The 26825-nt window shown below is 55.2% G+C and overlaps 1 protein-coding gene across 1 annotated transcript in view; it reads left to right on the top strand.

Moving 5' to 3' along the window:
• LOC125428172 (nuclear receptor subfamily 1 group D member 1-like) overlaps window positions 1–21599 on the top strand; it is a 37209-nt gene extending 15610 nt beyond the window's left edge. The window contains exons 2-6 of the mRNA XM_048487896.1: window positions 12476–12766; window positions 14199–14287; window positions 15706–15850; window positions 18367–18884; window positions 21177–21599. Coding sequence (XP_048343853.1) covers window positions 12476–12766; window positions 14199–14287; window positions 15706–15850; window positions 18367–18884; window positions 21177–21416 — 1283 coding nt within the window. The 3' untranslated portion in view covers window positions 21417–21599. The remainder of the gene's footprint in view (window positions 1–12475; window positions 12767–14198; window positions 14288–15705; window positions 15851–18366; window positions 18885–21176) is intronic.
• The last annotated feature ends 5226 nt before the right edge of the window (window positions 21600–26825 follow it).

The following is a 26825-nucleotide window of genomic DNA, read 5'->3' as shown; positions in this document are numbered from 1 at the left end:
TGGAACTCATTTGACTAGAGCCGTGGTGGCGAACCTTTGGCACTCCAGATGTTATGGACTACAATTCCCATCAGCCCCTTCCAGTATGGCCAATTGGCCATGCTGGCAGGGGCTGATGGGAATTGTAGTCTATAACATCTGGAGTGCCAAAGGTTCACCACCACTGGACTAGAGGATTAGAATAGATGGATTTAAACTTTTGACAAAAGGGGTTGATTCCTTTCTTTCTTAACCCAAAGATTGAATGTGCTTTCTTAGTAAGATACAATGAAAGCAGAGAGAGAGAGAGAGAGAACCTCAACTTATAGCAGTCAGAAGGTTAATCTATCTGGTGCCTCTCGGCATGCCTTATTCTTTAATATTTGCCCTTGGAATAACCATGAGGAAAAACCAAGTAAGTCCCATTTCACAGACGGCAGTAACTGAGGCTCAGAAATAGCAACACAGGCCAAAGTTCATGGCTGACTTGACATCTGGAGTGAAGTCCAATCATCTGGTCCACCAAATCTGTTTTGGTGATGCTTTGTTTGTCTTCAAAGCTGACTTAAGTTGAATAGAACTGATTCTTCTCCTCCTATACCTTCCCCAAGAAACTCAACCATTTAGACTATAAATCAGTTCACAATGTTTGATCCTCTTTGTGAGACTCCTGGTCCACATCTGAACCTAAAATATCACCTACGTTAGCTTTTAAATGTGCAACTGAGAATTTCCCCATTAGCGACCAGCTGAATAGTTTTTTTCCCCTTTCCTCTTTAACTGCAAACTTCAGTTGGAGCTAGCCAGCTGGAGAGAATTCATGCGAGGGCTGGCTTCAAAGCAAGTCTGATAAGGAAGCCCAAAATAGGGTTACTGCTGGCTGGCATCTTGCAGCAGGACGAAAATCAGGTTTCGCTGCTTTAAAAAGAAGGGGGGGGGGGGGGGTAAGGAGACAGCAGATTCCTGGCCTAGATTCTGAAATATACCAGGGCTGCCCTGGGTTGCCAAGAGCTTCAGAGATAATGCAACACCCAGTAAACATGTGCGAGAGTTGCTGAATTGGCCTTTATCGGGTGAATTGAGGTCACAAGGTAGAAACAACTGCAGCAGCTGTCTCCACAATGGGGTGGGAGGGTGGCCTGGATTGATTTCTGTAGTACCAGGGGAACACACATTGCAGCAATTCCTTTTCCTGCCATGACATGTCAAGTGGCACATGGCTGAAACCCATTCGCTGTTTTGCTCGAGAGGTTCACGGATAGCCCGTGTGGCTCTGATCGCTTCTCACACACACACACTGCTACTGCAGAGGAACCAACTGCAGAGGAACCAACTGCAGCGTCAGCAGCATGGAAGCTGTTGACGGATGAGGCTGCGTACCACGCAGTCACTAATAATGCCATGGTGAGGGATATGCAGCATTCAGAGGGGAGCTGCTGCTGCTGCTGCTGCTGCAGATTATGTGCCAATTCAGCTGCAGACACCTGCCTTAAAATCAAACGTTTTGATTTTAAAATCTTGCACTGTGTTGGGAGGGGACATCTTCAGATGAAATGATCATTGTTAAGGCCTCAAGACTGTGACCTACTCTGATTTCATCAGATCCCGGGAGCTAAGCCGTGTTAGATCTTGGATGGGAGACCACCAAGAAAGACCAAGGTTGGTACACAGAGGCAGGCAATGGCAAAACACCTGTGTTTGTCTCTTGCCTTGAAAATCCTACAGGGTCACCATAAGTCAGCTGTGACTTGATAGCGTTTTCCACCACCAGGTCCCCAGGTGGTGAGTTCCCATTCCTCTGCCACAGAACAGCCGTGTGTACCTTGTGTGAGTCATTTCACCTACTCAGCAGTGGTTTTAAGTGATTCTGGAGCCCTGTCAAGGATAGGACCCTCCACACCCAGTCCATTCTAAACAAGGACTGTTTCGCAGTGTATGTCCCTTTAGCAACCATAATTTGGCATTCACCACTAGTGTTCTTATAGCATTTAGCAAAGCAAGAAAGGCTTGGAGCCTGAAGAGGTTGCCTTAGAATAGAGGTGTCTGGTGCTTCAGATGTTCATGGACTACAATTCCCATCAGCTCCTGGCCATGCCAGTAGGCTGAAGCACAAGAGTTGGACACCCCTACCTTAGAAGATGTGCTCCAGATATTTGCTCTGCAGCAGTCACTGGAATTTGGACAGATATCAAATTTGTGCTCAAATGTACAAGTTGCCCTCATAATTTAATTTAGGTGCTTCATTTATCCTGTCTTCTGTCCCAACAGGGACCCCGAGCAGTTTACATCATTTCCCCTCTTCCACTTTATCCTCACAATAACCCAGAGAAGTAGGTCAACCCGAAAACATGTGACTGGCCCAAGGTCACCCATTAAAGTTCCATAGCATTTGAACTTGGGTCTCTTGGATACTAGTCTGGCACAGTAACCACTTCGCTCTATGATGGCGAACCTTTTCGAGACCGAGTGCCCAAACTGCAACCCAAAACCCACTTATTTCTCGCAAAGTGCCAACATGGCAATTTAACCTGAATACTGAGGTTTTAGTTTAGAAAAAACAGTTGGCTCCGAGGCGTGCGTTACTTGGGAGTAAGCTTGGTGGTTGTTGGTGGCTTTGCTTTGAAGCAACCGTGCAACGCTTCAAATGGGTGGATCATGACCCTAGGAAGGTTTAAAAGCAAGCCTCATTGCCAGCAACCAAGGTTACTCCCAGGTAAAGGACTGCACTTTAGTTCTTCCCATGAAAATCAGTGGGGTTTAACAGCACTTAACAGGGTTACCTACATGTTATGGCCAGTGGCCCAGGCCAGCCTAGATGGGTGTGTGGGGGTCGATTTTCCAGGGGGGGCCCACATGACAAACTCTGTGTGCACGTGCCCACAGAGAGGGCTCTAAGTGCCACCTCTGGCACCCGTGCCATAGGTTCGCCACCACTGCTCTAGTAGCTCTAGAGATTAGAAGTGATAACGGACCATGGACTTCCGGAATTCTCTTTCCAGCTCTAGGAGAATGTAAATGTATAGTGCAGATATGTTGCAGAAACTAAGATTCTTGTTTTCTTAACACACACAAACGTTTCCCCGTAATACATGCTCTATAAAGATGGATATTGGGGCCTGCACAGGAAGAATAAGTAAGCTTTTAAAGTCTTTTTCCTGCTGGTTGATGAGCAGATAGATACTGAGCAAAGAGCAAAGATTTAGAGTACATTCAGTGTCTAACTGTGTGTGTGTGGGGGGGGGGGGGCTGCCCTTTCTGCGTGGAATGGCCCAGAGTCCTTGAACATGTTTGTATTTATCACATGGGAAGGCATGCATGACAGGATGTAAATATATGTCTCCCTCCAATTTACCCATACAACAATATAAATATAGGTTAATGAAAGGCTGGCTAGAGGTCACCTGGTGAGCTTGGTGGCCAGGTGGGCATTTGAATCCATGGCCTCCCAGTTGCCATCTGCCATTGCGGGTTCCACAGTTAATGTCACAGCTCTTGACCAAGTGGGAAGTGCCTCTGTTGAGTAACCACCACAAACTTTCTCATACTTGTTAGGTGAGATGGAATAGCTAGAGGGTGTGACTTTTTCTACATGAGTGGAACTGCAGTAATTGTCATTTTCCCCTTAGTGTTTTCATGCTGATCCAGGCTTCTGAAAGCCACGTTCTACTGCTCTGTGGTCCTCTTCACATCTTCACCCCCAGTTATGGGGCAGTGCTGTGTAGGAGGGCTGCTGTTACTACCTCAGTGGAGGAAGCTGGAGGTAGCCACATTGGTCCCTAATGAAATCACAAATGAAAAGCCATGTCATGAATACTTTTTGTTAGAACCAAGTAAAATAACACAAAAAACCTACAAGTTTTTAAGTTTTCCAGAACTGATCAGGAAAGCATCCTTCACAGGATGGGAACAAAAATACTTTATAAGTATGGCCAGAGATAACTTTTCTTTCTCCCGCCTCCTTTATTGTTATTATTTACTACATTGATACAATGGAGTGTACAGAATTGACCACAATCTGAGACACAGGTTTGAATCCCCACGCTTCCACAGAAACTTCCTGGGTGACCTTGGGTTACTCACCCACTCTAATCGTCAACTACCTCACAGGGTCGTTGTGAGGACATGGAGAAGTAGAATGGTAGAATCATAGAGTTGGAAGAGACCACAAGGGCCATCAAGTCCAACCTCCTGTCACGCAGGAACACACTATATGGCAGAGGATTGGACTTGATGGCCCTTGTGGTCTCTTCCAACTCTATTAGTAGTCGCTTTTTGTTCCCATTGGGGAGAAAAAGGCGGAGTCGCAAAGATTTTGCAAACTGATTTTGTTTTCTTCCCTTGTACCCCGTCGTTCTCCTCAACGAGGACCCAAATCTGCTTCCACCGTCCTCTCCTCCCAACAGTCCTGTGAGGTAGGCTAAGCCAAGTGAGTAGACCTGTTCCAAGTCCCCCTATATGGCATGAGTGGGGCCTCGAATCTGAAGAGTCCCACATAACAGTCCAGCCCGCTTAACCCTATTAAAACGCCTTAAAGACAGCGGTTTGGGGTTTGGGGAGAAGGAGCGCAGAGGAGCTGCGCGCAGACCGAGCAGGCGAGAGGGCTCTAAGCAGCCAGCAGCGCCACCCCGCGGGCGCGCAATAGCGCGCGCTGGGCGCCCCTGCCTCCCCAGCGATTCGCGTGCAAGAGCCGCGGCGCTTGCTTGCTGCAGCAGCAGCAGCCGTGAAATTATCTGTGCCGCGCGGGCCATGTGAGCGGCGAGTCAGGTGTCTGCTCACCGCCGCTTGGCGGGGCTCCAGCACGTTGCTTGTTCCTTGACGCCGGCTTCGCAGCCGCCAGAGGCTGACACGTGAGGCGCTGACCCGATTGGAGGCTCCGCTCCGCAGGGGAGGCGAAGCCCGGCTGGGAACCGGAGCTCTGCCCGCCTCCCCAGCCTCGCTCGCTCGCTCTCTGCTGCTCTGCCTAGCGATTGGCAGGCGCTAAAAATAACAGGCGCTTGTGTGTCTCTTGGCACAGATTCGCGGCAAACAGTGGGGCAAAGAAGCGGGGCGTCCTTCGGCCCTGGACAAGCCCCTGCCTGCCTGCCCCGCTGAGAACAGGCGGAGGAACTGAGAAGGGGGGGGGGGGGGCGGCGGGCTGAAACTCTTGGAGGAAGATGATGTCTGTTTAAAGGGAATGAAAGAACGACGGGAATGTTCCTGCTGTCTGATTGGTTTTTTTAAATTTTTTTTAAAACAGTCTTTTGTAACGATCCCATGTGTGAATAAAGTACTAGAAGATGGGCTCCAGAGATTTGCTCTGCAGCAGCCACTGGAATTTGTGCGAAGAAAGTAGATACCAAGTTTGTGCTCAAATGTACAAGTTGCCCTCAGAATTTAATGTAGGTGCTTTGTTTATCCCCTGTCTTTTGTCCCAACAGGGGCCCACAGCAGTTTACATCATTTCCCCCTCTCCCGTTTTATCCTCACAACAACCCTGTGAAGTAGGTTAACCCGAAAACATTTGACTGGCCCAAGGTCACCCTTCAAGGTTCCATGGGATTTGAACCTGGGTCCCCTGGATACTAGTCTGGCACAGTGTTGACCCCAGTTGAGCATGAGACTATCAAGGGTGATTATGCAGAGGCAGGCAATAGCAAACCGGTTCTGTTCAGCTCTGGCCTTGAAAGTCTAGGAGCAGCCATGCATCTCTGACCTTGAAAACTGCTCCTAGAGTTTCCAAGGCCAGAGCTGAACAGAGGCGGTTTGCTATTGCCTGCCTCTGCATAATCACCCTTGATGGTCTCTTGCTCAACTGGGGTCAACACTGCTTTGCTTCTGAGATCTGACAAGATCGGGTTAGACTTGGCCATCCAGTTCAGGGCACAGGATATGCATGCAGGTTTTTTAAAAATGCAATCTGGTTTGGGCTTTCTATCTAGAAAGCAGAACAGACATGTGATTGGGGGGCAGGGGATAGAGCTGTTGAAGTTGCAGTGTGCTTGCCACTAAATTCGACATCACCAGAACGGGAACTCCTTCGCTCGCTAAGCAGCAGTGGCTGGGTGTGCAAACCTATGGAGCTGCTTCATATTGAGTCAAACCAGCAGCCCCACTGACCCAGTACTGGCTATTCTGACTGACAGTGGTTCTTTAGAATCAGAGAGAGAATGGTATTCGCACAGACCTAACTGGAGACGCGGAGTGTGGGTCCAGCAATCTTCTTGTGAGAAGTGTGTGTTCTACTTTTCAGCCATAGCCCCTTCCCCAAGATCTGGACAAGATTTGGGAGGTGAAATTTATGGAGAAACATTCCCAATGCATATAGGAATCAGGTCCAGGGGAAAAAAATACCCCCTTAAATTGCAATATTCCCTCTTTGTGGAAGAGAATTACGCTAACCTGGATAGCCCAGGCTAGTCTGATTCTGCCAGATGTCAGAAGCCAGGCAGAACGCCATGTGGATGGGAAATGACGAAGGAATATCAGAGTTGTGAGGCAGAGGCAGGCAATGCCAAACTGCTTCTGAATGTCTCTTGAAAACCCAGGGTCACCCTAAGATTCGCTGCAACTTGATGCCACTTTCCACCACCCACAAAAGAGAATTTTCTTACGCTGTTCTTTCCAGCCTCTTTCTAGGGGTGCGGTACTAGAAACTTCTTGAAGTCTTTTTATATGCTGCCCAGTGAATAGTACTTAATTGATCTTCGATAATGATAGAGGAGCTCCCCATGTATTCCAGGCCCTCTAATGGTGTCATTAGTTTTGAAGTATATAGGCAAGCTGTTCTTTAGCTGGCTGTTGTGACCTGCCTTCATGATCATGCCTTCTTGTTGATCCTGTGTTTTTGAGAAAGGCCTAGCAGAAGCCTTAATAGATACTTCATTGAATGAGGATTCTTAGATAGGGCACTCTGGAATAGAATTTGTTTTGACGAACGCCCTGGAAGCGCTGAACTGGGATGAATCTGCATCCTTTCAGGCCAGATTTGAAACTCACCCGTCATTCACTAAGAACATCTTTGTGCCAGATGCTAAAAGGCCCAATTGAAATTCTTTCATGGGGTTTTTTTTTGGGGGGGGGGGCACATATGAATGCTGTTAATATAGGGGAGAAATGAAATGTACATTGCAACTCATGGAGGTTTTTCTTTGTTTTAGAGTTGCACAGGTGAAGGCCCTGTGGGAAGAAATGTTTGGTATGTGTGAGATGCATCGTTGTGTGGTTTGGGGAAAGGTTCACTGCAGAGAATATAGCAGTTCATGACCCAGTGGGCTGTGAGGGGGAATTAGAATTTTTTTCAGCGCAAGGGAAGGGGGTGAACAACAGGGGTCAGAAGCAGAGAAATAGAGAATTAAATAGAGAAAGAATTAATGGATGCTAGGCCTCAGTGTGCATGCCCTCATGGGATTCTGATTCCATGACATGTACAAATATACAAAGGTAGATCGTCCTTCAACCTCTTGGGGGACTGTCCAACTCTGCTAATGGTGCTAGTTGACTTTTCTGTCATATGCTTGAAGGGACCGGGTATTTATTTTTTATACCTGGGGAGGCCCACGCCGTAAAAGTTTAAGATCTAGGCCAGTGGTTCTCAACCTTCCTAATGCCGTGACCCTTTAATACAGTTCCTCATGTTGTGATGACCCCCAACCATAAAATTATTTGTGTCTCGGTTCCTAAGACCATTGGAAATATGTGTTTTCTGAAGGTCTTAGGCGACCCCTGTGAAAGGGTCGTTTGACCCCCAAAGGGGTCGCGACCCACAGGTTGAGAACCGCTGATCTAGACCAGTGTTTTGGACCTGTGGGCGCCAACCCAAAGTGGGTAATGAAACTTGTCAGAACCAGCATGGTGTATGGTTAAGAGAAGTGGATGCCAATCTGGAGAACAGGATTTGATTCCCCACTCCTTCACGTGAGCAGCGGACTCTTATCTGGTGAAGTGGATTTGTTTCCCTGCTCCTCCACATGGAGCCTGCTGGGTGACCTTGGGCTAGTCCTCTCAGAACTCTCTCAGCCCCATCTGCCTCACAAGGTGTTTGTTGTGGGAAGAAGAAGGGAAGGAGTTTGTAAGCCGACGCTTTGAGACTCCTTATGGTATAAGTCAAAACCCTTCTCTTCTTCTACATCCCTGTCTTTTGCCATTTTATTTTATTTATTGATTGATTGATTGAACTTATAGGCCGCCTCATCCCCGAAGGGCTCGAGGCGGCTCACAATACGGCTGTTCTACCGAACAGCAATCAACAGCATAAAATCAACAGCATAAAACACTGAACCCATTAAAACCTATGCAGCAATTACAAATAGCAAAGAACTATAAAATAAGACAACCAAGGTTTTTATAAAACAGAAGTTTTTTAAAAACAGGCGCCCGATCTAAGGCTAAAAGAAAGGGAGGGAGTAGGCAGGGCCCGTGATGGAATCCATAAATCAGGCCCAACTGTAATAAAAGATTTGTGCATGCTTTTTTAAGTAGGTTACCATACTGATTGGAAATGGATTTTCAGGTCACCATACTAAAACGCTGGGAATTCCTCATCTAGGCCAGTGGCCAACCTGTGTGACTGGAGCAGGCCAAAGAACCATTTCTGTTCTGCCTGGTGGCTTGCTGAGCAAAGGGCTTTGAAACGGGTTCTCCCTGGATACAAATCCTTTCCAAGTTCCAAACTTGGTCATAAGCGTCTGCAGCTCAAATGAGCCATCCTTGGCTTCGTAAGCATCACAAAGCCTATGAAAGGGGGGCAAAATAAGACAGGCAGTTTATTTTTGGCACATGTTTTTGAAGCCAGGGTTTTTTTTCTGAGTGACAATGATTGGTCCTTGCGGTGAATTAAACTCATTCTGTCACCAAAAGACGGCGAGAACAAGACTGCGGAGATGTTTGCTCGGAAAGTACATCTCTTGTTCCCGATATAGGTCACATGCTGACGTGTGTGGTGTGCGAGTTCTGTTCAGACAGGCACACAGGAAAAAGAGGGGGTTAGCTTGCCCTGCTAGTGTCTGTGTCTCTTTATACCACTGAGGACACCCCTGATTTGAGGGGTGGGGGCGGGAAATAGGGAATGAAGGTAGCAAGGGAATGGGGGGGAGCAGTACCAAAAATGGTGAGGATGCAGAGGCGTAACTACGGAAAATGTAGCCTCCCTGAGTTTTCCGCACCCCCCCCCCCCCAATATGAGCAGCCGCTCTCCCCCAACACCAGGTCATCTCAAAGTCACCATCACAGGAGGGGTGCGGGGGCGATTTTCTGCCCTCCACGTGACTAAATGGCCACAGCCCAGGGACATTTGACCCCATATTGACCCCGGGGACATTTGACCCCATTTGACCCTGGGTGGTATGCCCCTGTAAGGGGGGTATGGTTAGGATAATGAAAGAACGGTATGTGGGTTCTTTCTCAGCATGCATCTTCCAAGTCCTGATACTTCCCAGGCTAAAATGGGTTTATGTCTATAAAAATGTGGAATAATAAGGGGAGATCAGACAGCCTGGATGTCAAACAGAGAACATATTAATAGGATTTCTCATTCATATAAGATGGTCCTAAACAAAGCGTCTTTCTCAAAGTTTCATTGACTGTGTTCTCACCAATATGAGTGTGGCCACCAGGGTGATAAATGTACATACCAAATGCTCAGCTCATGCTGTTCTTCTGCACACTGGGGTGTACAGCGTATGGTACAGTGTGGCAGGATCCACGGGCATTCCTGTATCCCAGGCCATGAAAATACCACAGGAATTGGGCATTTTGCATTTGTGTGTAAAAGTAGGTTAGGTTATTCCTAAACTGATAATAATTTGGATCAATCATGATGAATTGGCAGGATTTTTTTTTGACTGTGTAGAATTTTGTTGACAGTGTGTGCGGGTCAGGCTATGACCTCTGGAGTCTGTTTTTGATTAGATCATTGGAACCAGCAGGTCAGTTCCATTCTTTTCTAATACAGCCCATCCCTTGCTCTGCACTGGTTGTTGTTGCTTTGACAACGTGCATTACGATGCAGTTTCCCTCAAACCCTGCTTCCTTTGCGTTGTTTCTATACAACCTGAAATACTCTGGGAAGCCACTGTAGCCCCAGTTGGGGGTGGGCCGTGAGATGCGGTGGCTCCTCAGGGATGCTTCAGATCAGGAAAACAGTATGAGGGAAGGGAAAGGTCTATGTCTCCCCCATGTTCTATGGTCCCACATCTAAATGAGACCCCTGCATGCTTGGAAAGCATGTAGTTCCCTGAAACACATCTGTGACTCGGTAGGGGTACTGACCCTGCTTAACGTCAGAGATCTGTCAAGATCGGGCTACACCAGGGGTCTGCAACCTGTGGCTTTCCAGATGTTCATGGACTACAATTCCCATTGGCCATGCTGGCAGGGGCTGATGGGAATTGTAACCCTATGCCGCTTTCCCTCCCACACGTGCTTAGGCTCTCTGAAATACAGTAACAAGCCCAAGATTATACAAGGATTTGAACCCAGGTTTCCTTACCTAAATCCAACAACCCGAAGTTGGTGGTTCTCAGACATGTAAGTTAGAGCCTGAAAGCAGATTGAGACTGTTAACAGGTAAAGAATTGCAAAGCCATCCAGAAGTAGAACAGGCTGAACTGGGGAAAGAATGCTTGATGGCAAATTTGGGGTTGCCTCTGCATCATGCGTGAAATGACCATGATCTGCATATATGTGCATGTTGTTCATTGCCCACTGATGTGCAGTTGTTGCTCTGGGAAGGGGAAAAGGAGCATGACATTACCTTGCAAATGTGTCTGAAGAAGTAATCTTAGAATGAGTCCCACTCTAAAAAATGTGAAAACCTGAACAGAATATTGACTCATTAAAGTTCTGCTTGTACAACTTAGGTGTTTCAAGAGCGTCGTTCATTTGCTTGAAGGAGCAGCAGTGGTGTAGTGGTTAAGAGCATGTGCACTCTAATCTGGAGAACCAGGTTTGATTCCCCGCTCTGCCACTTGAGCTGTGGACGCTTATCTGGGGACCCATATTAGCTTGTGCACCCTAACACATGCCAGCTGGGTGACCTTGGGCTAGACACAGCTTTTCAGAACTCTCTCAGCCCCACCCACCTCACAGGGTGTTTGTTGTGAGGGGGGAAGGGCAAGGAGATTGTAAGCCCCTTTGACTCCCCTTACAGGAGAGAAAGGGGTAGTTTAAATCCAAACTCTTCTTCTTCTTTCCTTATACCTTGCCCTTTCCCCCCAAGTGGGTCCAAAGCAACTTTCACCGTACTCCTGTCTTGTATTTTTTCCTCCCAACAAACTTATGGTGGAGGTTAGGCTGAGAGAGTATAACTAGCCTAAGACCACCCAGTGAACTTTCATGGCAGAATGTGAATTCCAGATCCTGGGTCTTCCAGATCCTCAGCACCCTGACCACCAACAACACCATGCTGGCTCACTATTCAGGAGAGTTCTGTTAAAGGATGCCTGCTATGCACTCCTGAGAAGCCCCATGTTGAGCCAAAGGGTTTTCTAGTTTGGTTTATGCAGGATCGTCTTGTGGGGTCTTGGCACTGCCTGTCCTTTGCGCTCCGCCTCCTGGGATGGATTTCAAATAGCTGCTTGGGCTCAGTGCATGCGTATGCATACCATCCGTTTGCCCTACATTTCCCGCAGCACGTGTCTCTTGGGCCACGCTCTCTGCTGTTTGTTTTCCCTGGCTCTGTCCTTAGCTGCACTGCATGTGCTGTCGGTCAGCGGTTTCACACCTTCAGCAGCTGCCCCCAGCCAATGCCGTGGATCGATGCCTCCCTAAAAGGGAGCTTTGAGAAGGGTAGTCGGAGATCTGGGATGACAGTGCCCCCGCCGGAGGCCATTTTTCCCATTTGCTCCTCTGCTTTCTGAAGTTTTTGGCAGGTCAAACCACTGAGACAAATATTTACGAGGCTTTTGGGAAAAGGGGGAGACGTTATTTGCCCTATCTACCAAGGAAGGCTGGTCTGAGAGGCAGAGTTTAGCCTCATTTAAAATCCATGGATGTTTTCACCACTGCTTGCAATAGGAGGCGGGTGCTGCCTTGTAAAAGGACAGGAAGGGACAGACAGATGCTGCTTGGGGAGAGTGCGAAATCTCCTTTCTTGGTGTTTTTCAATGGAAAGTTGGACTAGGCGGGGATTGGACTCAATTCCTTGTCTTCAAGCTTTCAGGGCCTGGTGTAATAATTCCAGAGGAGCAGCAATGTTTGTCTGTTTTGTCCAGAAGATGACTGATTTTTCTCACTCATTTCCGTTGTTCTCATTTTTTTCAACATGATCCACTGTTCTCACTTATTTTTAAACTCTTATTTGAATAAACGTTTCTAGTGGACTGTTGTGGGTTTTCCGGGCTGTGTGGCCGTGGTCTGGTAGACCTTATTCCTAACGTTTCGCCTGCCTCTGTGGCTGGCATCTTCAGAGGTGTATCACAGAGGGAAGTCTGTTACACACTGTGTCCAGAGTTTCTAGTGGAATTCATGATTCCTATGCTAATCATCCTCTTACCCTTGCTCCCCCCCCCCCCCCCGCCAGGTGGCGTAATCCTGTACGTGGGCTCAACTGGAGGTTCCAGCCCAACCCCAGGCAGCCCACCCAGTGGATATCTGGTGCCTTCGCCCCAACACTCTCTGCCCTCCTCCTTGGAAGAGCTGACCCTTACCGAAATCGGGGCTATCAAGCCCCAAACAGCCAGCTCCCCCTCCTCACCCAAGGTCGCCTTCCAGTTCCCTGAGGCAGTTCGCTACTCCAACAAAGGCCCGTCACCTCCAACGCAGAGCAGAGTGCCTGCTGCCAAACAGAACGGAGCTACCGGCACCTTTACCAGTAAGTGACTCGCAATCTGTCACCTTCGTTGTTTTGGTGGTGAGGTGGGAGGGAACAGAAGCCAAGGCATGTCTTCGTTAGGGCTAAAGACGGACACCGACATTCTCACATCTATTGCTTTGAAAGTGAAAGCAGTAGAAACCTTGGGCTCTGTTGTGTAGGAGTTTGGTTGGGGTCACGCTGGAGAACTTTGAGCTGCAAGCAAGGAAGTCCCTGCTTCAGATCTTGCCCGAGGGGAGGGACCAGCGGCTCAGTGGCTTCAGAGTGCCTGGCATGCAGAAGGCCCCAAGTTCAAATCCCCATGTCTCTAATTAAAAAGGACCAGGTAGCAGATGTTATGGAAGACGTCAGCCTAAGACTCTGGAGGGCCACTGCTGTTCTGAATAGTCAGTTCTGACTTTGATAGACTGCCTGATGATCTGATTCAGTTTAAGGCAACTTCATGTGTGTTCAGATCACAGGATGACCTTACCCAAGATGACCTCATTTCCTGTCCACAATAAAGCCATAGTGGCACTGTTCTATCTTCTAGAGCTGCTGTATGGATTAAACTATGGGGGTCCAACTCTGATGCTTCAGATGTTCATGGACTACAATTCCCATCAGTCCCTGCTGGCCATGCCACCCCTGGATTAAACTAATGAAGATTCTGAAGGACTGTTATTCTTCTGGAGGCAGTTGCCCCGCTCCTGCTTCCCATCATGCCAAACCCCCCCCCCCCCCCCAATTTGCTCAGTTAATGATTGAAAATTCCCTATGGCTCTGCTCTGTGACTGAAAATAAGGCCAAGATCTCAGAGCCGCCTTTTCTCAAAAGCTCAGGTCATCTAGAAACGTTTCCTTAAGTTTATTGTTAGAGCAAGTGGGTTATTACTCCCTGTTTTAAAGTTGGGGGAAAAGGAGATTTGTTGCGCCTGAAGCCATCTCCCAGAGAATACGGAAATCCTGCTGTCATGAGCCCTGATTTGCATAGTCAGAGCTAGCCCAGTCTCACCAAATCTCAGAAACGCAGCAGGTCGGCCCTGGTGAGTATTTGGTGGGAGGCACCCAATGAACACCAGGGTCAGGCCATGGAGGCAGGCAGTGGCAAATCTGCTTTGAATCTGCTCTTGAAAACCTTGCGGGGTCACCATAATTGAGCTCTAACTTGACGGCACTTTCTAATACCACCCCGTGATGGGACCTGGATTTTGGTTTCTTTGCCATTCATCTAACCCAGGAGTAGGTGATATTTTTTTACATTGTCTTCTTATGGAGATGCTAATGTGCTGGTAATGAAGGTTCTTAGACAGAGAGAAGACTTTTGCTTGACCAGACAAGCTAGGAGAAGCCAAGCTCCCGAGATGTTGCAGTGTCTCAGTTCACTTTGGACCCAGCGAGTAGCTGCATAGGTCTAGAGTAGAGAATTACCCACAATTCCTCTCTCCTCACAGAAACTGGAGGGATGGTGCTACTTTGCAAGGTCTGCGGTGACATTGCCTCCGGCTTCCATTATGGTGTCCATGCCTGTGAAGGATGCAAGGTAAGCAAGAGGGGTAGAGAGAGAGAGGGATAGTGGTGGGAAGGAGAAGAGCAATGGAGATCAATAAATATTCTGAAGGAGTTTCCTGTGTACTTGGTGAAACAAACATTTTTCACCTCCCCCCTCCCCCATAAAACTCCCAACAGTGAAGATTATAAAGGATCCTTTTACAGATATCAAAGTTGACATTGTAGGAACTGTGGGTTGGCCCTTTACTAAATTTTCCACTCATCCAAAGCCCCTCTATCAGGGAATCAGAATATTCCTGATTCCCCCTCCCCCACCCAGTACTGTGCTGATCTCTCCAAAATGTTGCTCTGGGGTGGTGGAAAACCCTCAAGAACAGTGTGAGAGGCAAATTGGGAGTTTGTGGCAGGAAGAAGGAATTAGTGGGACTTATCCCCCACCCCTTCCATTAATAGACAATGGGGTCTGCATGTATCCCACTAAATATCTTACAGGCATTTAGCCCTTACTCTTATATATATTTCCAAGGATCTCCATGGAGATTACTGTAGTTTGATTGTTGATGGGCGGGGCTATGGCTCGTATAGCATCTGCCTTGTGCGTAGAAGGTCCCTTGTCCAGTCAATAAAGGATTTGGCTGTAAATGGTGGAAAAGACCTGAGAGCTGCTTACAGTCAGAATCAACAGTAGTGGCCTTCCAATACAATGCTGTCAATGCCAAGAGTCTGACTTGTCAGAAATCAAGATGTCAAGTATGAACTTCACATCAACCAGCTGATATCTAAAACTCTTTGTGGAAATGTTTTGATTCTTGGCCTCCGCCTAGTTGTGTTGAATACCAGGATGTTATACCATATGCTGCCCCCTTGAAAATGTTTGGGAAGGGGGTCAGTGGGGGGAATTGACAGGAAAGATAAGAATGGTACTTTCATTATCAATTCATTTCTATCACCGAGAGGGTTAAGAGCCAGCGTGGTGCAGTGGTTAGGAGCAAGTGTGCTCTAATCTGGAGAACTGGGTTTGATTCCCTGCTCTGCCACTGGAGCTGTGGAGGCTTATCTGGGGAACCAGATTAGCTTGTGCACTCCAACACATGCCAGCTGTGTGACCTTGGGCTAGTCACAGTTCTTTGGAGCTCTCTCAGCCCCACCCACCTCACAGGGTGTTTGTTGTGGGGTGGGGGGGGGGAGGAGATTGTAAGCCTCTGAGTCTCTTTACAGGAGAGAAAGGGGTGATAGAAATCCAGACTCTTCTTCTTTTTAATTGTACTGAATATCCACAGTTTCGACTCTCATTAGTCTGGAAAGGGAGCCAGGCTTCCAGGCTGGAGGATGTGGCTTTCCCCTGGGCTTAAGCTCCAGCAGGTTTTAAAGACAGAAATTAAAATATATTATTGCAGCTTCCTGGGCTGCCATCCGCTGAATCAACCCCTTCCTGCTTCTGCTCACCAGGGGTTCTTCCGCCGGAGCATACAGCAGAACATCAACTACAAGATGTGTGTCAAGAATGAAAACTGCATGATCATGCGGATGAATCGCAACCGCTGCCAGCACTGCCGTTTCAAGAAGTGCTTGGCAGTGGGCATGTCAAGAGATGGTGAGTGATAAATGCTATAAGAATAGGAGAAACACCCCCACCCCCACCCCACACACAGATAGCAGGAAGTTCTCACTGTAAAAGGAAACATTTGAATGACATTATGCCCAATATGGATACACCTTGTCAGATTTTCCTTGTTTTCTTCTTTACTCCAGAGAAAATATCAACCATAAAGTCTCAGAACTAAAGGGGAAGCTACAGGGAAGCTAAGCAGGGTTGACCCTGGCAAGGATTTGGGTTGTAGCTGTGGAGGAATTCCAGGGTTGTACCAGGAAGGTAGGCAATGGCATCCACCTCGGAATGCTCTTGTCTTGAAAACCCCACCTGGAGTCACCTTGTCAGATGGTTGCAGGTGGGGGATCTGGATGGATGCTCCCTGAAGTGACCCAGTAGAGGGGAAGCACAGCTAAATTCTGCCTCCTCTCATTTTCAGTCCTTTAAAGGGCTTTTAAAAAAAATTCTCCATCAAGCTACCGTGTTTCCCCGAATATAAGACAGTGTCTTATATTAATTTTTGCTCCCAAAGATGCACTATGTCTTATTTTCAGGGGATGTCTTATTTTTCTGTGTTCTGTTCGTCGGGCATGCGTCCAAACAAAAACTTTGCTATGTCTTATTTTCAGGGGATGCCTTATATTTCGCACTTCAGCAAAACCTATGCTATGTCTTATTTTTAGGGGATGTCTTATATTCGGGGAAACAGGGTATGCTGTAGCATTACAGATGTGCTGTAACATTGTAATATTGTAGCATGGCTGGAAAAAGAAAGGGATGTCTGTGGAACCAGAAGCCCTTTAAAGGGTTTTAAGGGGTGGGGGGTGGGGTTGGGTTTGCAGTCTGAAGGGTTTCCTCTGCAAAATGAGCAGTTGCAACTGGTAGGATTGGGGGTGGGGACAGTAGAGAGCAAGCAATGCAGGAAGAGGGCATTTAGTATACCGTTCCAACCCTTTCCCATACCACTTGCTGTTACTACCAACGTGGCCGGGGATGCTTTGTTCCTTGCCTGTAACCATGCCTTGGATGGATAACTCACTGTTACAAATTCACACAGGGGTTCCAGTGGACCCCTTCAAATACATTGGAATTAACTGAGCAATGCTTGCATGAGTTTTTTTGTTTTGTTTCATGGGGTAGTGCAACTGCTTTACTCGCATCTGCTGTGAAGAATGCCCTTGAAAAAAAAATGGCAAGCCTCGTTGCTTCTCCCTTTTCTGACTGGGGAATGGGTGTGAGGGGAGCAAGAGAAGAGACCAGACTGTTGCGTTGTTGTGTGCTACCATCAGTGCAGCCCGAGCCACCCCTTTAAGGCAGAAACATTTGGCTAGCTGCTCTCTCAGAGGGCAGAATGTCAGCAAATCCTTGGCTGATAAATGGGAACCTTGGGCTGATTTATGCTTCTGAGCCAGGATTTCCAGAGCAACAGAGAAGGCGGGGAGGGGAGCCACTCGCATTGGAGAGCAGGCAGCAGTCTGATTAATGGCCACAGCTTCTGTCCTGAGTACATGATAGATTTACCCAGAAGCCTGAGAAGTGGGTTGCTAATTTTGGCTTTCCCAGCGCCTGCTTCTCTCTTCTGGGCAGAATTAGGTCAGGACAAGCAACCAACCCCAACCCCAAGATGCAGAATCATCAGCATGGCACATTCCAGGGTGTGGATCTTACAAGTAGCATACCTGATCTGACCACCACCAGTCCAAGGCGTGTTCTTTCCATCATCACAAATGATGCTGACGGCTCATGCAGCTCTTCTCACTCCCCAGCAGGTTTTCAAAGGGCTGCCAGATCCACTGGGAACCCTGCGGCTGCTGCACTGCAGTCAAACCTCAGTCTAAGGCCATTGTTCAGCCCTTGAGAGCCAGCGTGGTGTAGTGGTTAACAGCTGGTGCACTCTAATCTGGGGAACTGGGCTTGATTCTGCCACTTGAGCTGTGGAGGCTTATCTGATGAGCTTGTGCATCCCAACACATGCCAGCTGGGTGACCTTGAGCTAGTCACAGTTCTTTGGAGATCTCTCAGCTTGGTGGGGGGGGGGGGGAGAGAATGGGAAAGGAGATTGTCAGCCCCTTTGAGTCTCCTAACAGGAGAGAAAGGGGAGATATACATCCAAACTCCTCCTCCTCCCCTCTTGTTGTTGTTGTTGTCAGTTTTAGGTAGCCAGTTCAAGGCTGACTCAGCCTTCCACCCTTCCCAGGTTGGTAAGATGAGTACCCAGCTCACTGGGGGCAAAGTTTAGACAGCTGGGGAAGGCAATGGCAAACCACCCTGTAAATATAGTCTGCCCACTAAATGATGCAGCATCACCCTGTGGATCAGTAATGAGCCAGTTCTTGCGCAGTACCTTTCATTTTACCAAATCCAATGCAATAGTGAACGGGGAAATTTTAAATGGTGCCTTTTCTCCCACCGTAGTCCTTGGTTGTGTGGGAAAAGGCAGGCTTGCTGTCCCCAGTTGCTCTCCAAAGTCATTCCCCACGCCACTCACATTTCCCATGCTGTTTTGTTTCCTTCTGCAGCCGTTCGCTTTGGGCGCATTCCCAAGCGGGAGAAGCAACGTCTGCTTGACGAGATGCAGAGCTACATGAACAGCTTGAACGAGGCCCCCATGGAGGTCAGCCTGAGTCCAGAGGCGGATGCCCCGCCCAGCCCGAACATACAGGAGGAGGAAGCAATAAATGCCATCTCGAGAGCATACCACGATATCTTTGTAAGCGGGCAAGACCGCCTCTGCAAGCACGGAGGAACTCCAGGGGTCGAGGCCTGCCCCTTGAGCAACTATAATGACCAGCAGCTGAACGGTTCCTACGGCTACGGGCAGTACGAGTCGTCTAGCTTGCGCTTGTCCAACTACGGCCCTCAGGAATCGCCCAGCTACGTGGAGAATAGTTCCCGCAACTTTGGCAACGAGATCTTCCAGGCCCAGCAGGCTGGCTATCTGCACAATGCTGGGCGTTTTCCAGCCTTTGACTATGGCTATCCAGAAACAAATGCCCAGAGGGGCTGCACTTGGCGGGGGACAACCAGCAGAGGCATCGTAAGTACTCAGTGAGGGGAATTTGTCAGTACGGGACATGAGATAGTAATTTACAGTTTGGCCCTCCCCACTCCCTCCCCCACCAGATTTAGAAAGGTTTTCATGGCTATAAGCTAGGGTAGTGGATTGAGGCTCCATGTTCAGAAAGAGCGTCCCTGACCCCTCTTGGGCCTTGACTGGGAGGTGACACTCTCTACGCCAGCGTGGTGTAGTGGTTAAGAGCAGGTGGATTCTAATCTGGAGAACTGGATTTGATTCCCCACTCCTCCACCTGAGTGGCAAAGGCTTATCTGGTGAATCAGATGTGTTTCCATACTCCTACATTCCTGCTGGGTGATCTTGGGCTAGTCACAGTTCTTTGGACCTCTCTCAGCCCCACCTACCTCACAAGGAGTCTGTTGTGGGGAGAGGAAGGGAAAGGAGTTTGTAAGCTACCTTGAGTCTCCTTACAGAAGAGAAAGGTGGGGTATAAATCCAAACTCCTCCTCCTCTTCTCCATCTCCATCTTGCCATGTTCATGAATACCTGGAGAATTTTCATTGATGTGGATGGTGAAGGATAAGGAGCCTAAAAAGGGACATGATGTGATATCTAGCTTGAGCCACAGCATGTCTCATTTTAAAAATTAGAGCCCCTGTTGAGATGTCATTCTGGGTCCATCTCTGATCCAGATCTTCCCTATGAAATGTTCACAAAGCTTTGAGTTCCCCCTGCTGTCGCTTGGAGGTACAGCAGCCATGACAAACAGTATTCAGTGGTCGATTCCTCACTGAAAAAATGGAACCTGATTCAAACCTGCTTGAAAAGAATCGGGAGCTTTGGAGAACGGATTCATGCTCCCCAACGTGTGCTTGAAAAACTGGGAGCCTCTATGAGAGCCACACACGGTTCATAACGGAGCTGCCTTAGAGATTTAATTCTGAAAGGCGGGATAGACAAGTATTTTAATAACTACAAACATTTAATCAATACGAACAGACATGGGAGCTGAGAATTTAAGCAGGAGGCTGCTATTGAAACCCTCTCCAATTGGGCATTTGTACTGCAACTGATGTTTACTCTGGTTTTATACCTCTTTAACTGTCATGGCTTCCCTCAAGGAATCCTGGGAATTGGGGAAGCTGCTGAGGATTCTTTGGTGGGAGTTTTTAAGTTGCCCTCTCCATCTCCCCCTGCCCCTACAGTTCCCTGAGGAGAGGAAACTACCTTTTAAACCAGACTGTTGAGCGTGTGCTACAGAATCTGCCTTGTGATATAAACAGGGCACTGAATTACATAGCTTCAATAATATGAGATTAATGATAGTGTCAGTCTGAAATCATACTATAACTGGTTGTATGCAAGAAACATACAAAACATTGAGCCCTTCCTGCAGTTATGATGGAGTTTAACTTGAACTGGGACCTGGGAACTTGTTTGAATGCCAGGCTGTCTGCCAGATGCCTGACAAGGAATAATGGAGCATTTCTCTGAGCATATGCAAAGTGTCTACCTCTCAGATGTTGGATAAAAATCGCCTGTTCCCTTAAACTTGATGTCCAGGTTAAAAGGTGTGACTTCCAGGACATTTATGGCTTGGAACTTCTGTTTTTTGTTTTTATAGAAGTGACCCTCCTGAATCAAAGCAATTTAATTGCAAGGTTTAATTTGGATGATTTTAACATTTTTTATTAATTTTACTCCAAACAGAAAGAGATAAAAATATAACAACAATGGTGTGAAGTCTACAGATAAGCTTCTTTAAAACATTTCCAAATATCTAAAAATAAGTCCATGCTCAGTTGTCATCTATATGCTGTACATTCGAATGTTGATAAGGCTATAAGGTCTTCAATCCATTGGATCCCAGAAGATGGGCATTTATCTTTCCAGCATTGTAATATAAGTCTTTCAGCAACAGTAGAGGCATTTAAGGTCCATTTTTGTTGAACATAGTCAGGCAAATAGTTTAAATGTTTGTAAACATTCTCAATGATCAATTAATACTCTAATACAACATTGACACAAGGAATTCTATATCTATATGTGCCATCAGGTCATAGTCAATCTTGTAGGGTTTTCAAGGCAAGAGAAGTTCAGAGGTGGTTTGCCATTGCCTGCCTTGGTGTAGAATGAGAGTTCTGAGAGAACTATGATTGGCCCAAGGTCAACCAGCAGGTTTCATGAGGAGGAGCGGGGATTCAAACCTAGTTCTCCACATATAGCCCATTGCTCTGAACCACTGCACTGGCTAGATTTAGCTCATGCTCCCACAGAACTCAACCCTCCTGTTCATCTCCATGTTTTGTGCAGGCGTGCCCTTTGAACGCCATCCCGTACAGCAGCAATGGTAAAAGCAGCCAGCAGGTGTGGGAGGAGTTTTCACAGTGCTTCACACCAGCAGTCAAGGAAGTGGTGGAGTTTGCCAAGAGCATCCCAGGCTTCCAGTCGCTCTGCCAGCAGGACCAAGTGATGCTGCTCAAAGCCGGCACCTTCCAGGTGAGTCTGTCATCCTCACTGCATGTGCTAATGACAAGGTGGAGTTCATTCTGAATAATGCCACTTCTGCAAGGAACATAACTTATAGAAATCAAGCTAATGTGCATATTGTTTTTTTTTTTCTGTAGTCAAATGTTAAAGTTTTCTGAACGACAAGCTTTGGGGATATGCAGGGGCTGGGGTTCCCAACAAGGATTGCTGAAGATATAGATCTGGAGAACCAGGTTTCCTTCATAATGACTGTACACTTCATCACCCCCCCCCCCTTAAATTCAAATGTGTGTTAGAGTGAGACTAACGTCAAGGATAGGCCTGCTAAGCCATTGCAGACTGTACAACCATTTCCTACAGGCAGGAGAACACTAGTGTGGCACCTTCCCCACAACGAATCGGCAAGTCCTGTCTCAAATCATGATTTTCTGCTCTGTCTCAGAAAAAGATGTTTGTCTGGTCAGTTGAGGTACAGTAGTGGATAAGACCGTCTGCTTCCACATTAGAATATAGACCCGAATGAATATGAGAATTAGCACTCCTTTTTACTGCTTTTGTCAAAGCCATTATTTTGTGTATTATTGAACATGGTACTTTGATACAAGAGCATTTATCGTTAATTGAACGACTATCACCAGTACTTTCAAACACATAGGGGAGCAGGGCTAGATAAGCAGAGCATTCTACAACCAAGAAGGTCCGGCATGTTGAATTCTGTGGTGAAGCAATATATAAGCCTACTAACATCTTTTTCTGAGACAGACTATATTTGCAACAGCAGTGGGAAGTTGAACAAATACAGCTTCATGCATGAAGATGCCGTAGAAAAAGGCCAAGCCAAACCTTCCCAATTTCACTGAAGCCCCAGTGTCCTTGCCCCCTAATATGAAACTCAAGCATTGACCATCTAGAGCACAGGTGTCAAACTCACGGCCCTCCAGATGTTATGGACTACAGTTCCCATCATGGTGGGGGGGGGGGGGGGTGGGGGGGGGGGGGGGTGGGGGGGGGGGGGGGTGGGGGGGGGGGGGGGTGGGGGGGGGGGGGGGTGGGGGGGGGGGGGGGTGGGGGGGGGGGGGGGTGGGGGGGGGGGGGGGTGGGGGGGGGGGGGGGTGGGGGGGGGGGGGGGTGGGGGGGGGGGGGGGTGGGGGGGGGGGGGGGTGGGGGGGGGGGGGGGTGGGGGGGGGGGGGGGTGGGGGGGGGGGGGGGTGGGGGGGGGGGGGGGTGGGGGGGGGGGGGGGTGGGGGGGGGGGGGGGTGGGGGGGGGGGGGGGTGGGGGGGGGGGGGGGTGGGGGGGGGGGGGGGTGGGGGGGGGGGGGGGTGGGGGGGGGGGGGGGTGGGGGGGGGGGGGGGTGGGGGGGGGGGGGGGTGGGGGGGGGGGGGGGTGGGGGGGGGGGGGGGTGGGGGGGGGGGGGGGTGGGGGGGGGGGGGGGTGGGGGGGGGGGGGGGTGGGGGGGGGGGGGGGTGGGGGGGGGGGGGGGTGGGGGGGGGGGGGGGTGGGGGGGGGGGGGGGTGGGGGGGGGGGGGGGTGGGGGGGGGGGGGGGTGGGGGGGGGGGGGGGTGGGGGGGGGGGGGGGTGGGGGGGGGGGGGGGTGGGGGGGGGGGGGGGTGGGGGGGGGGGGGGGTGGGGGGGGGGGGGGGTGGGGGGGGGGGGGGGTGGGGGGGGGGGGGGGTGGGGGGGGGGGGGGGTGGGGGGGGGGGGGGGTGGGGGGGGGGGGGGGTGGGGGGGGGGGGGGGTGGGGGGGGGGGGGGGTGGGGGGGGGGGGGGGTGGGGGGGGGGGGGGGTGGGGGGGGGGGGGGGTGGGGGGGGGGGGGGGTGGGGGGGGGGGGGGGTGGGGGGGGGGGGGGGTGGGGGGGGGGGGGGGTGGGGGGGGGGGGGGGTGGGGGGGGGGGGGGGTGGGGGGGGGGGGGGGTGGGGGGGGGGGGGGGTGGGGGGGGGGGGGGGTGGGGGGGGGGGGGGGTGGGGGGGGGGGGGGGTGGGGGGGGGGGGGGGTGGGGGGGGGGGGGGGTGGGGGGGGGGGGGGGTGGGGGGGGGGGGGGGTGGGGGGGGGGGGGGGTGGGGGGGGGGGGGGGTGGGGGGGGGGGGGGGTGGGGGGGGGGGGGGGTGGGGGGGGGGGGGGGTGGGGGGGGGGGGGGGTGGGGGGGGGGGGGGGTGGGGGGGGGGGGGGGTGGGGGGGGGGGGGGGTGGGGGGGGGGGGGGGTGGGGGGGGGGGGGGGTGGGGGGGGGGGGGGGTGGGGGGGGGGGGGGGTGGGGGGGGGGGGGGGTGGGGGGGGGGGGGGGTGGGGGGGGGGGGGGGTGGGGGGGGGGGGGGGTGGGGGGGGGGGGGGGTGGGGGGGGGGGGGGGTGGGGGGGGGGGGGGGTGGGGGGGGGGGGGGGTGGGGGGGGGGGGGGGTGGGGGGGGGGGGGGGTGGGGGGGGGGGGGGGTGGGGGGGGGGGGGGGTGGGGGGGGGGGGGGGTGGGGGGGGGGGGGGGTGGGGGGGGGGGGGGGTGGGGGGGGGGGGGGGTGGGGGGGGGGGGGGGTGGGGGGGGGGGGGGGTGGGGGGGGGGGGGGGTGGGGGGGGGGGGGGGTGGGGGGGGGGGGGGGTGGGGGGGGGGGGGGGTGGGGGGGGGGGGGGGTGGGGGGGGGGGGGGGTGGGGGGGGGGGGGGGTGGGGGGGGGGGGGGGTGGGGGGGGGGGGGGGTGGGGGGGGGGGGGGGTGGGGGGGGGGGGGGGTGGGGGGGGGGGGGGGTGGGGGGGGGGGGGGGTGGGGGGGGGGGGGGGTGGGGGGGGGGGGGGGTGGGGGGGGGGGGGGGTGGGGGGGGGGGGGGGTGGGGGGGGGGGGGGGTGGGGGGGGGGGGGGGTGGGGGGGGGGGGGGGTGGGGGGGGGGGGGGGTGGGGGGGGGGGGGGGTGGGGGGGGGGGGGGGTGGGGGGGGGGGGGGGTGGGGGGGGGGGGGGGTGGGGGGGGGGGGGGGTGGGGGGGGGGGGGGGTGGGGGGGGGGGGGGGTGGGGGGGGGGGGGGGTGGGGGGGGGGGGGGGTGGGGGGGGGGGGGGGTGGGGGGGGGGGGGGGTGGGGGGGGGGGGGGGTGGGGGGGGGGGGGGGTGGGGGGGGGGGGGGGTGGGGGGGGGGGGGGGTGGGGGGGGGGGGGGGTGGGGGGGGGGGGGGGTGGGGGGGGGGGGGGGTGGGGGGGGGGGGGGGTGGGGGGGGGGGGGGGTGGGGGGGGGGGGGGGTGGGGGGGGGGGGGGGTGGGGGGGGGGGGGGGTGGGGGGGGGGGGGGGTGGGGGGGGGGGGGGGTGGGGGGGGGGGGGGGTGGGGGGGGGGGGGGGTGGGGGGGGGGGGGGGTGGGGGGGGGGGGGGGTGGGGGGGGGGGGGGGTGGGGGGGGGGGGGGGTGGGGGGGGGGGGGGGTGGGGGGGGGGGGGGGTGGGGGGGGGGGGGGGTGGGGGGGGGGGGGGGTGGGGGGGGGGGGGGGTGGGGGGGGGGGGGGGTGGGGGGGGGGGGGGGTGGGGGGGGGGGGGGGTGGGGGGGGGGGGGGGTGGGGGGGGGGGGGGGTGGGGGGGGGGGGGGGTGGGGGGGGGGGGGGGTGGGGGGGGGGGGGGGTGGGGGGGGGGGGGGGTGGGGGGGGGGGGGGGTGGGGGGGGGGGGGGGTGGGGGGGGGGGGGGGTGGGGGGGGGGGGGGGTGGGGGGGGGGGGGGGTGGGGGGGGGGGGGGGTGGGGGGGGGGGGGGGTGGGGGGGGGGGGGGGTGGGGGGGGGGGGGGGTGGGGGGGGGGGGGGGTGGGGGGGGGGGGGGGTGGGGGGGGGGGGGGGTGGGGGGGGGGGGGGGTGGGGGGGGGGGGGGGTGGGGGGGGGGGGGGGTGGGGGGGGGGGGGGGTGGGGGGGGGGGGGGGTGGGGGGGGGGGGGGGTGGGGGGGGGGGGGGGTGGGGGGGGGGGGGGGTGGGGGGGGGGGGGGGTGGGGGGGGGGGGGGGTGGGGGGGGGGGGGGGTGGGGGGGGGGGGGGGTGGGGGGGGGGGGGGGTGGGGGGGGGGGGGGGTGGGGGGGGGGGGGGGTGGGGGGGGGGGGGGGTGGGGGGGGGGGGGGGTGGGGGGGGGGGGGGGTGGGGGGGGGGGGGGGTGGGGGGGGGGGGGGGTGGGGGGGGGGGGGGGTGGGGGGGGGGGGGGGTGGGGGGGGGGGGGGGTGGGGGGGGGGGGGGGTGGGGGGGGGGGGGGGTGGGGGGGGGGGGGGGTGGGGGGGGGGGGGGGTGGGGGGGGGGGGGGGTGGGGGGGGGGGGGGGTGGGGGGGGGGGGGGGTGGGGGGGGGGGGGGGTGGGGGGGGGGGGGGGTGGGGGGGGGGGGGGGTGGGGGGGGGGGGGGGTGGGGGGGGGGGGGGGTGGGGGGGGGGGGGGGTGGGGGGGGGGGGGGGTGGGGGGGGGGGGGGGTGGGGGGGGGGGGGGGTGGGGGGGGGGGGGGGTGGGGGGGGGGGGGGGTGGGGGGGGGGGGGGGTGGGGGGGGGGGGGGGTGGGGGGGGGGGGGGGTGGGGGGGGGGGGGGGTGGGGGGGGGGGGGGGTGGGGGGGGGGGGGGGTGGGGGGGGGGGGGGGTGGGGGGGGGGGGGGGTGGGGGGGGGGGGGGGTGGGGGGGGGGGGGGGTGGGGGGGGGGGGGGGTGGGGGGGGGGGGGGGTGGGGGGGGGGGGGGGTGGGGGGGGGGGGGGGTGGGGGGGGGGGGGGGTGGGGGGGGGGGGGGGTGGGGGGGGGGGGGGGTGGGGGGGGGGGGGGGTGGGGGGGGGGGGGGGTGGGGGGGGGGGGGGGTGGGGGGGGGGGGGGGTGGGGGGGGGGGGGGGTGGGGGGGGGGGGGGGTGGGGGGGGGGGGGGGTGGGGGGGGGGGGGGGTGGGGGGGGGGGGGGGTGGGGGGGGGGGGGGGTGGGGGGGGGGGGGGGTGGGGGGGGGGGGGGGTGGGGGGGGGGGGGGGTGGGGGGGGGGGGGGGTGGGGGGGGGGGGGGGTGGGGGGGGGGGGGGGTGGGGGGGGGGGGGGGTGGGGGGGGGGGGGGGTGGGGGGGGGGGGGGGTGGGGGGGGGGGGGGGTGGGGGGGGGGGGGGGTGGGGGGGGGGGGGGGTGGGGGGGGGGGGGGGTGGGGGGGGGGGGGGGTGGGGGGGGGGGGGGGTGGGGGGGGGGGGGGGTGGGGGGGGGGGGGGGTGGGGGGGGGGGGGGGTGGGGGGGGGGGGGGGTGGGGGGGGGGGGGGGTGGGGGGGGGGGGGGGTGGGGGGGGGGGGGGGTGGGGGGGGGGGGGGGTGGGGGGGGGGGGGGGTGGGGGGGGGGGGGGGTGGGGGGGGGGGGGGGTGGGGGGGGGGGGGGGTGGGGGGGGGGGGGGGTGGGGGGGGGGGGGGGTGGGGGGGGGGGGGGGTGGGGGGGGGGGGGGGTGGGGGGGGGGGGGGGTGGGGGGGGGGGGGGGTGGGGGGGGGGGGGGGTGGGGGGGGGGGGGGGTGGGGGGGGGGGGGGGTGGGGGGGGGGGGGGGTGGGGGG

The sequence above is a fragment of the Sphaerodactylus townsendi genome, linkage group LG03 (assembly GCF_021028975.2).
Source record: "Sphaerodactylus townsendi isolate TG3544 linkage group LG03, MPM_Stown_v2.3, whole genome shotgun sequence".
NCBI classification, from domain to species: Eukaryota; Metazoa; Chordata; class Lepidosauria; order Squamata; family Sphaerodactylidae; genus Sphaerodactylus; species Sphaerodactylus townsendi.
Note: the sequence above shows the minus strand (reverse complement) of the source record. Positions and strands in the feature narration are given on the sequence as shown.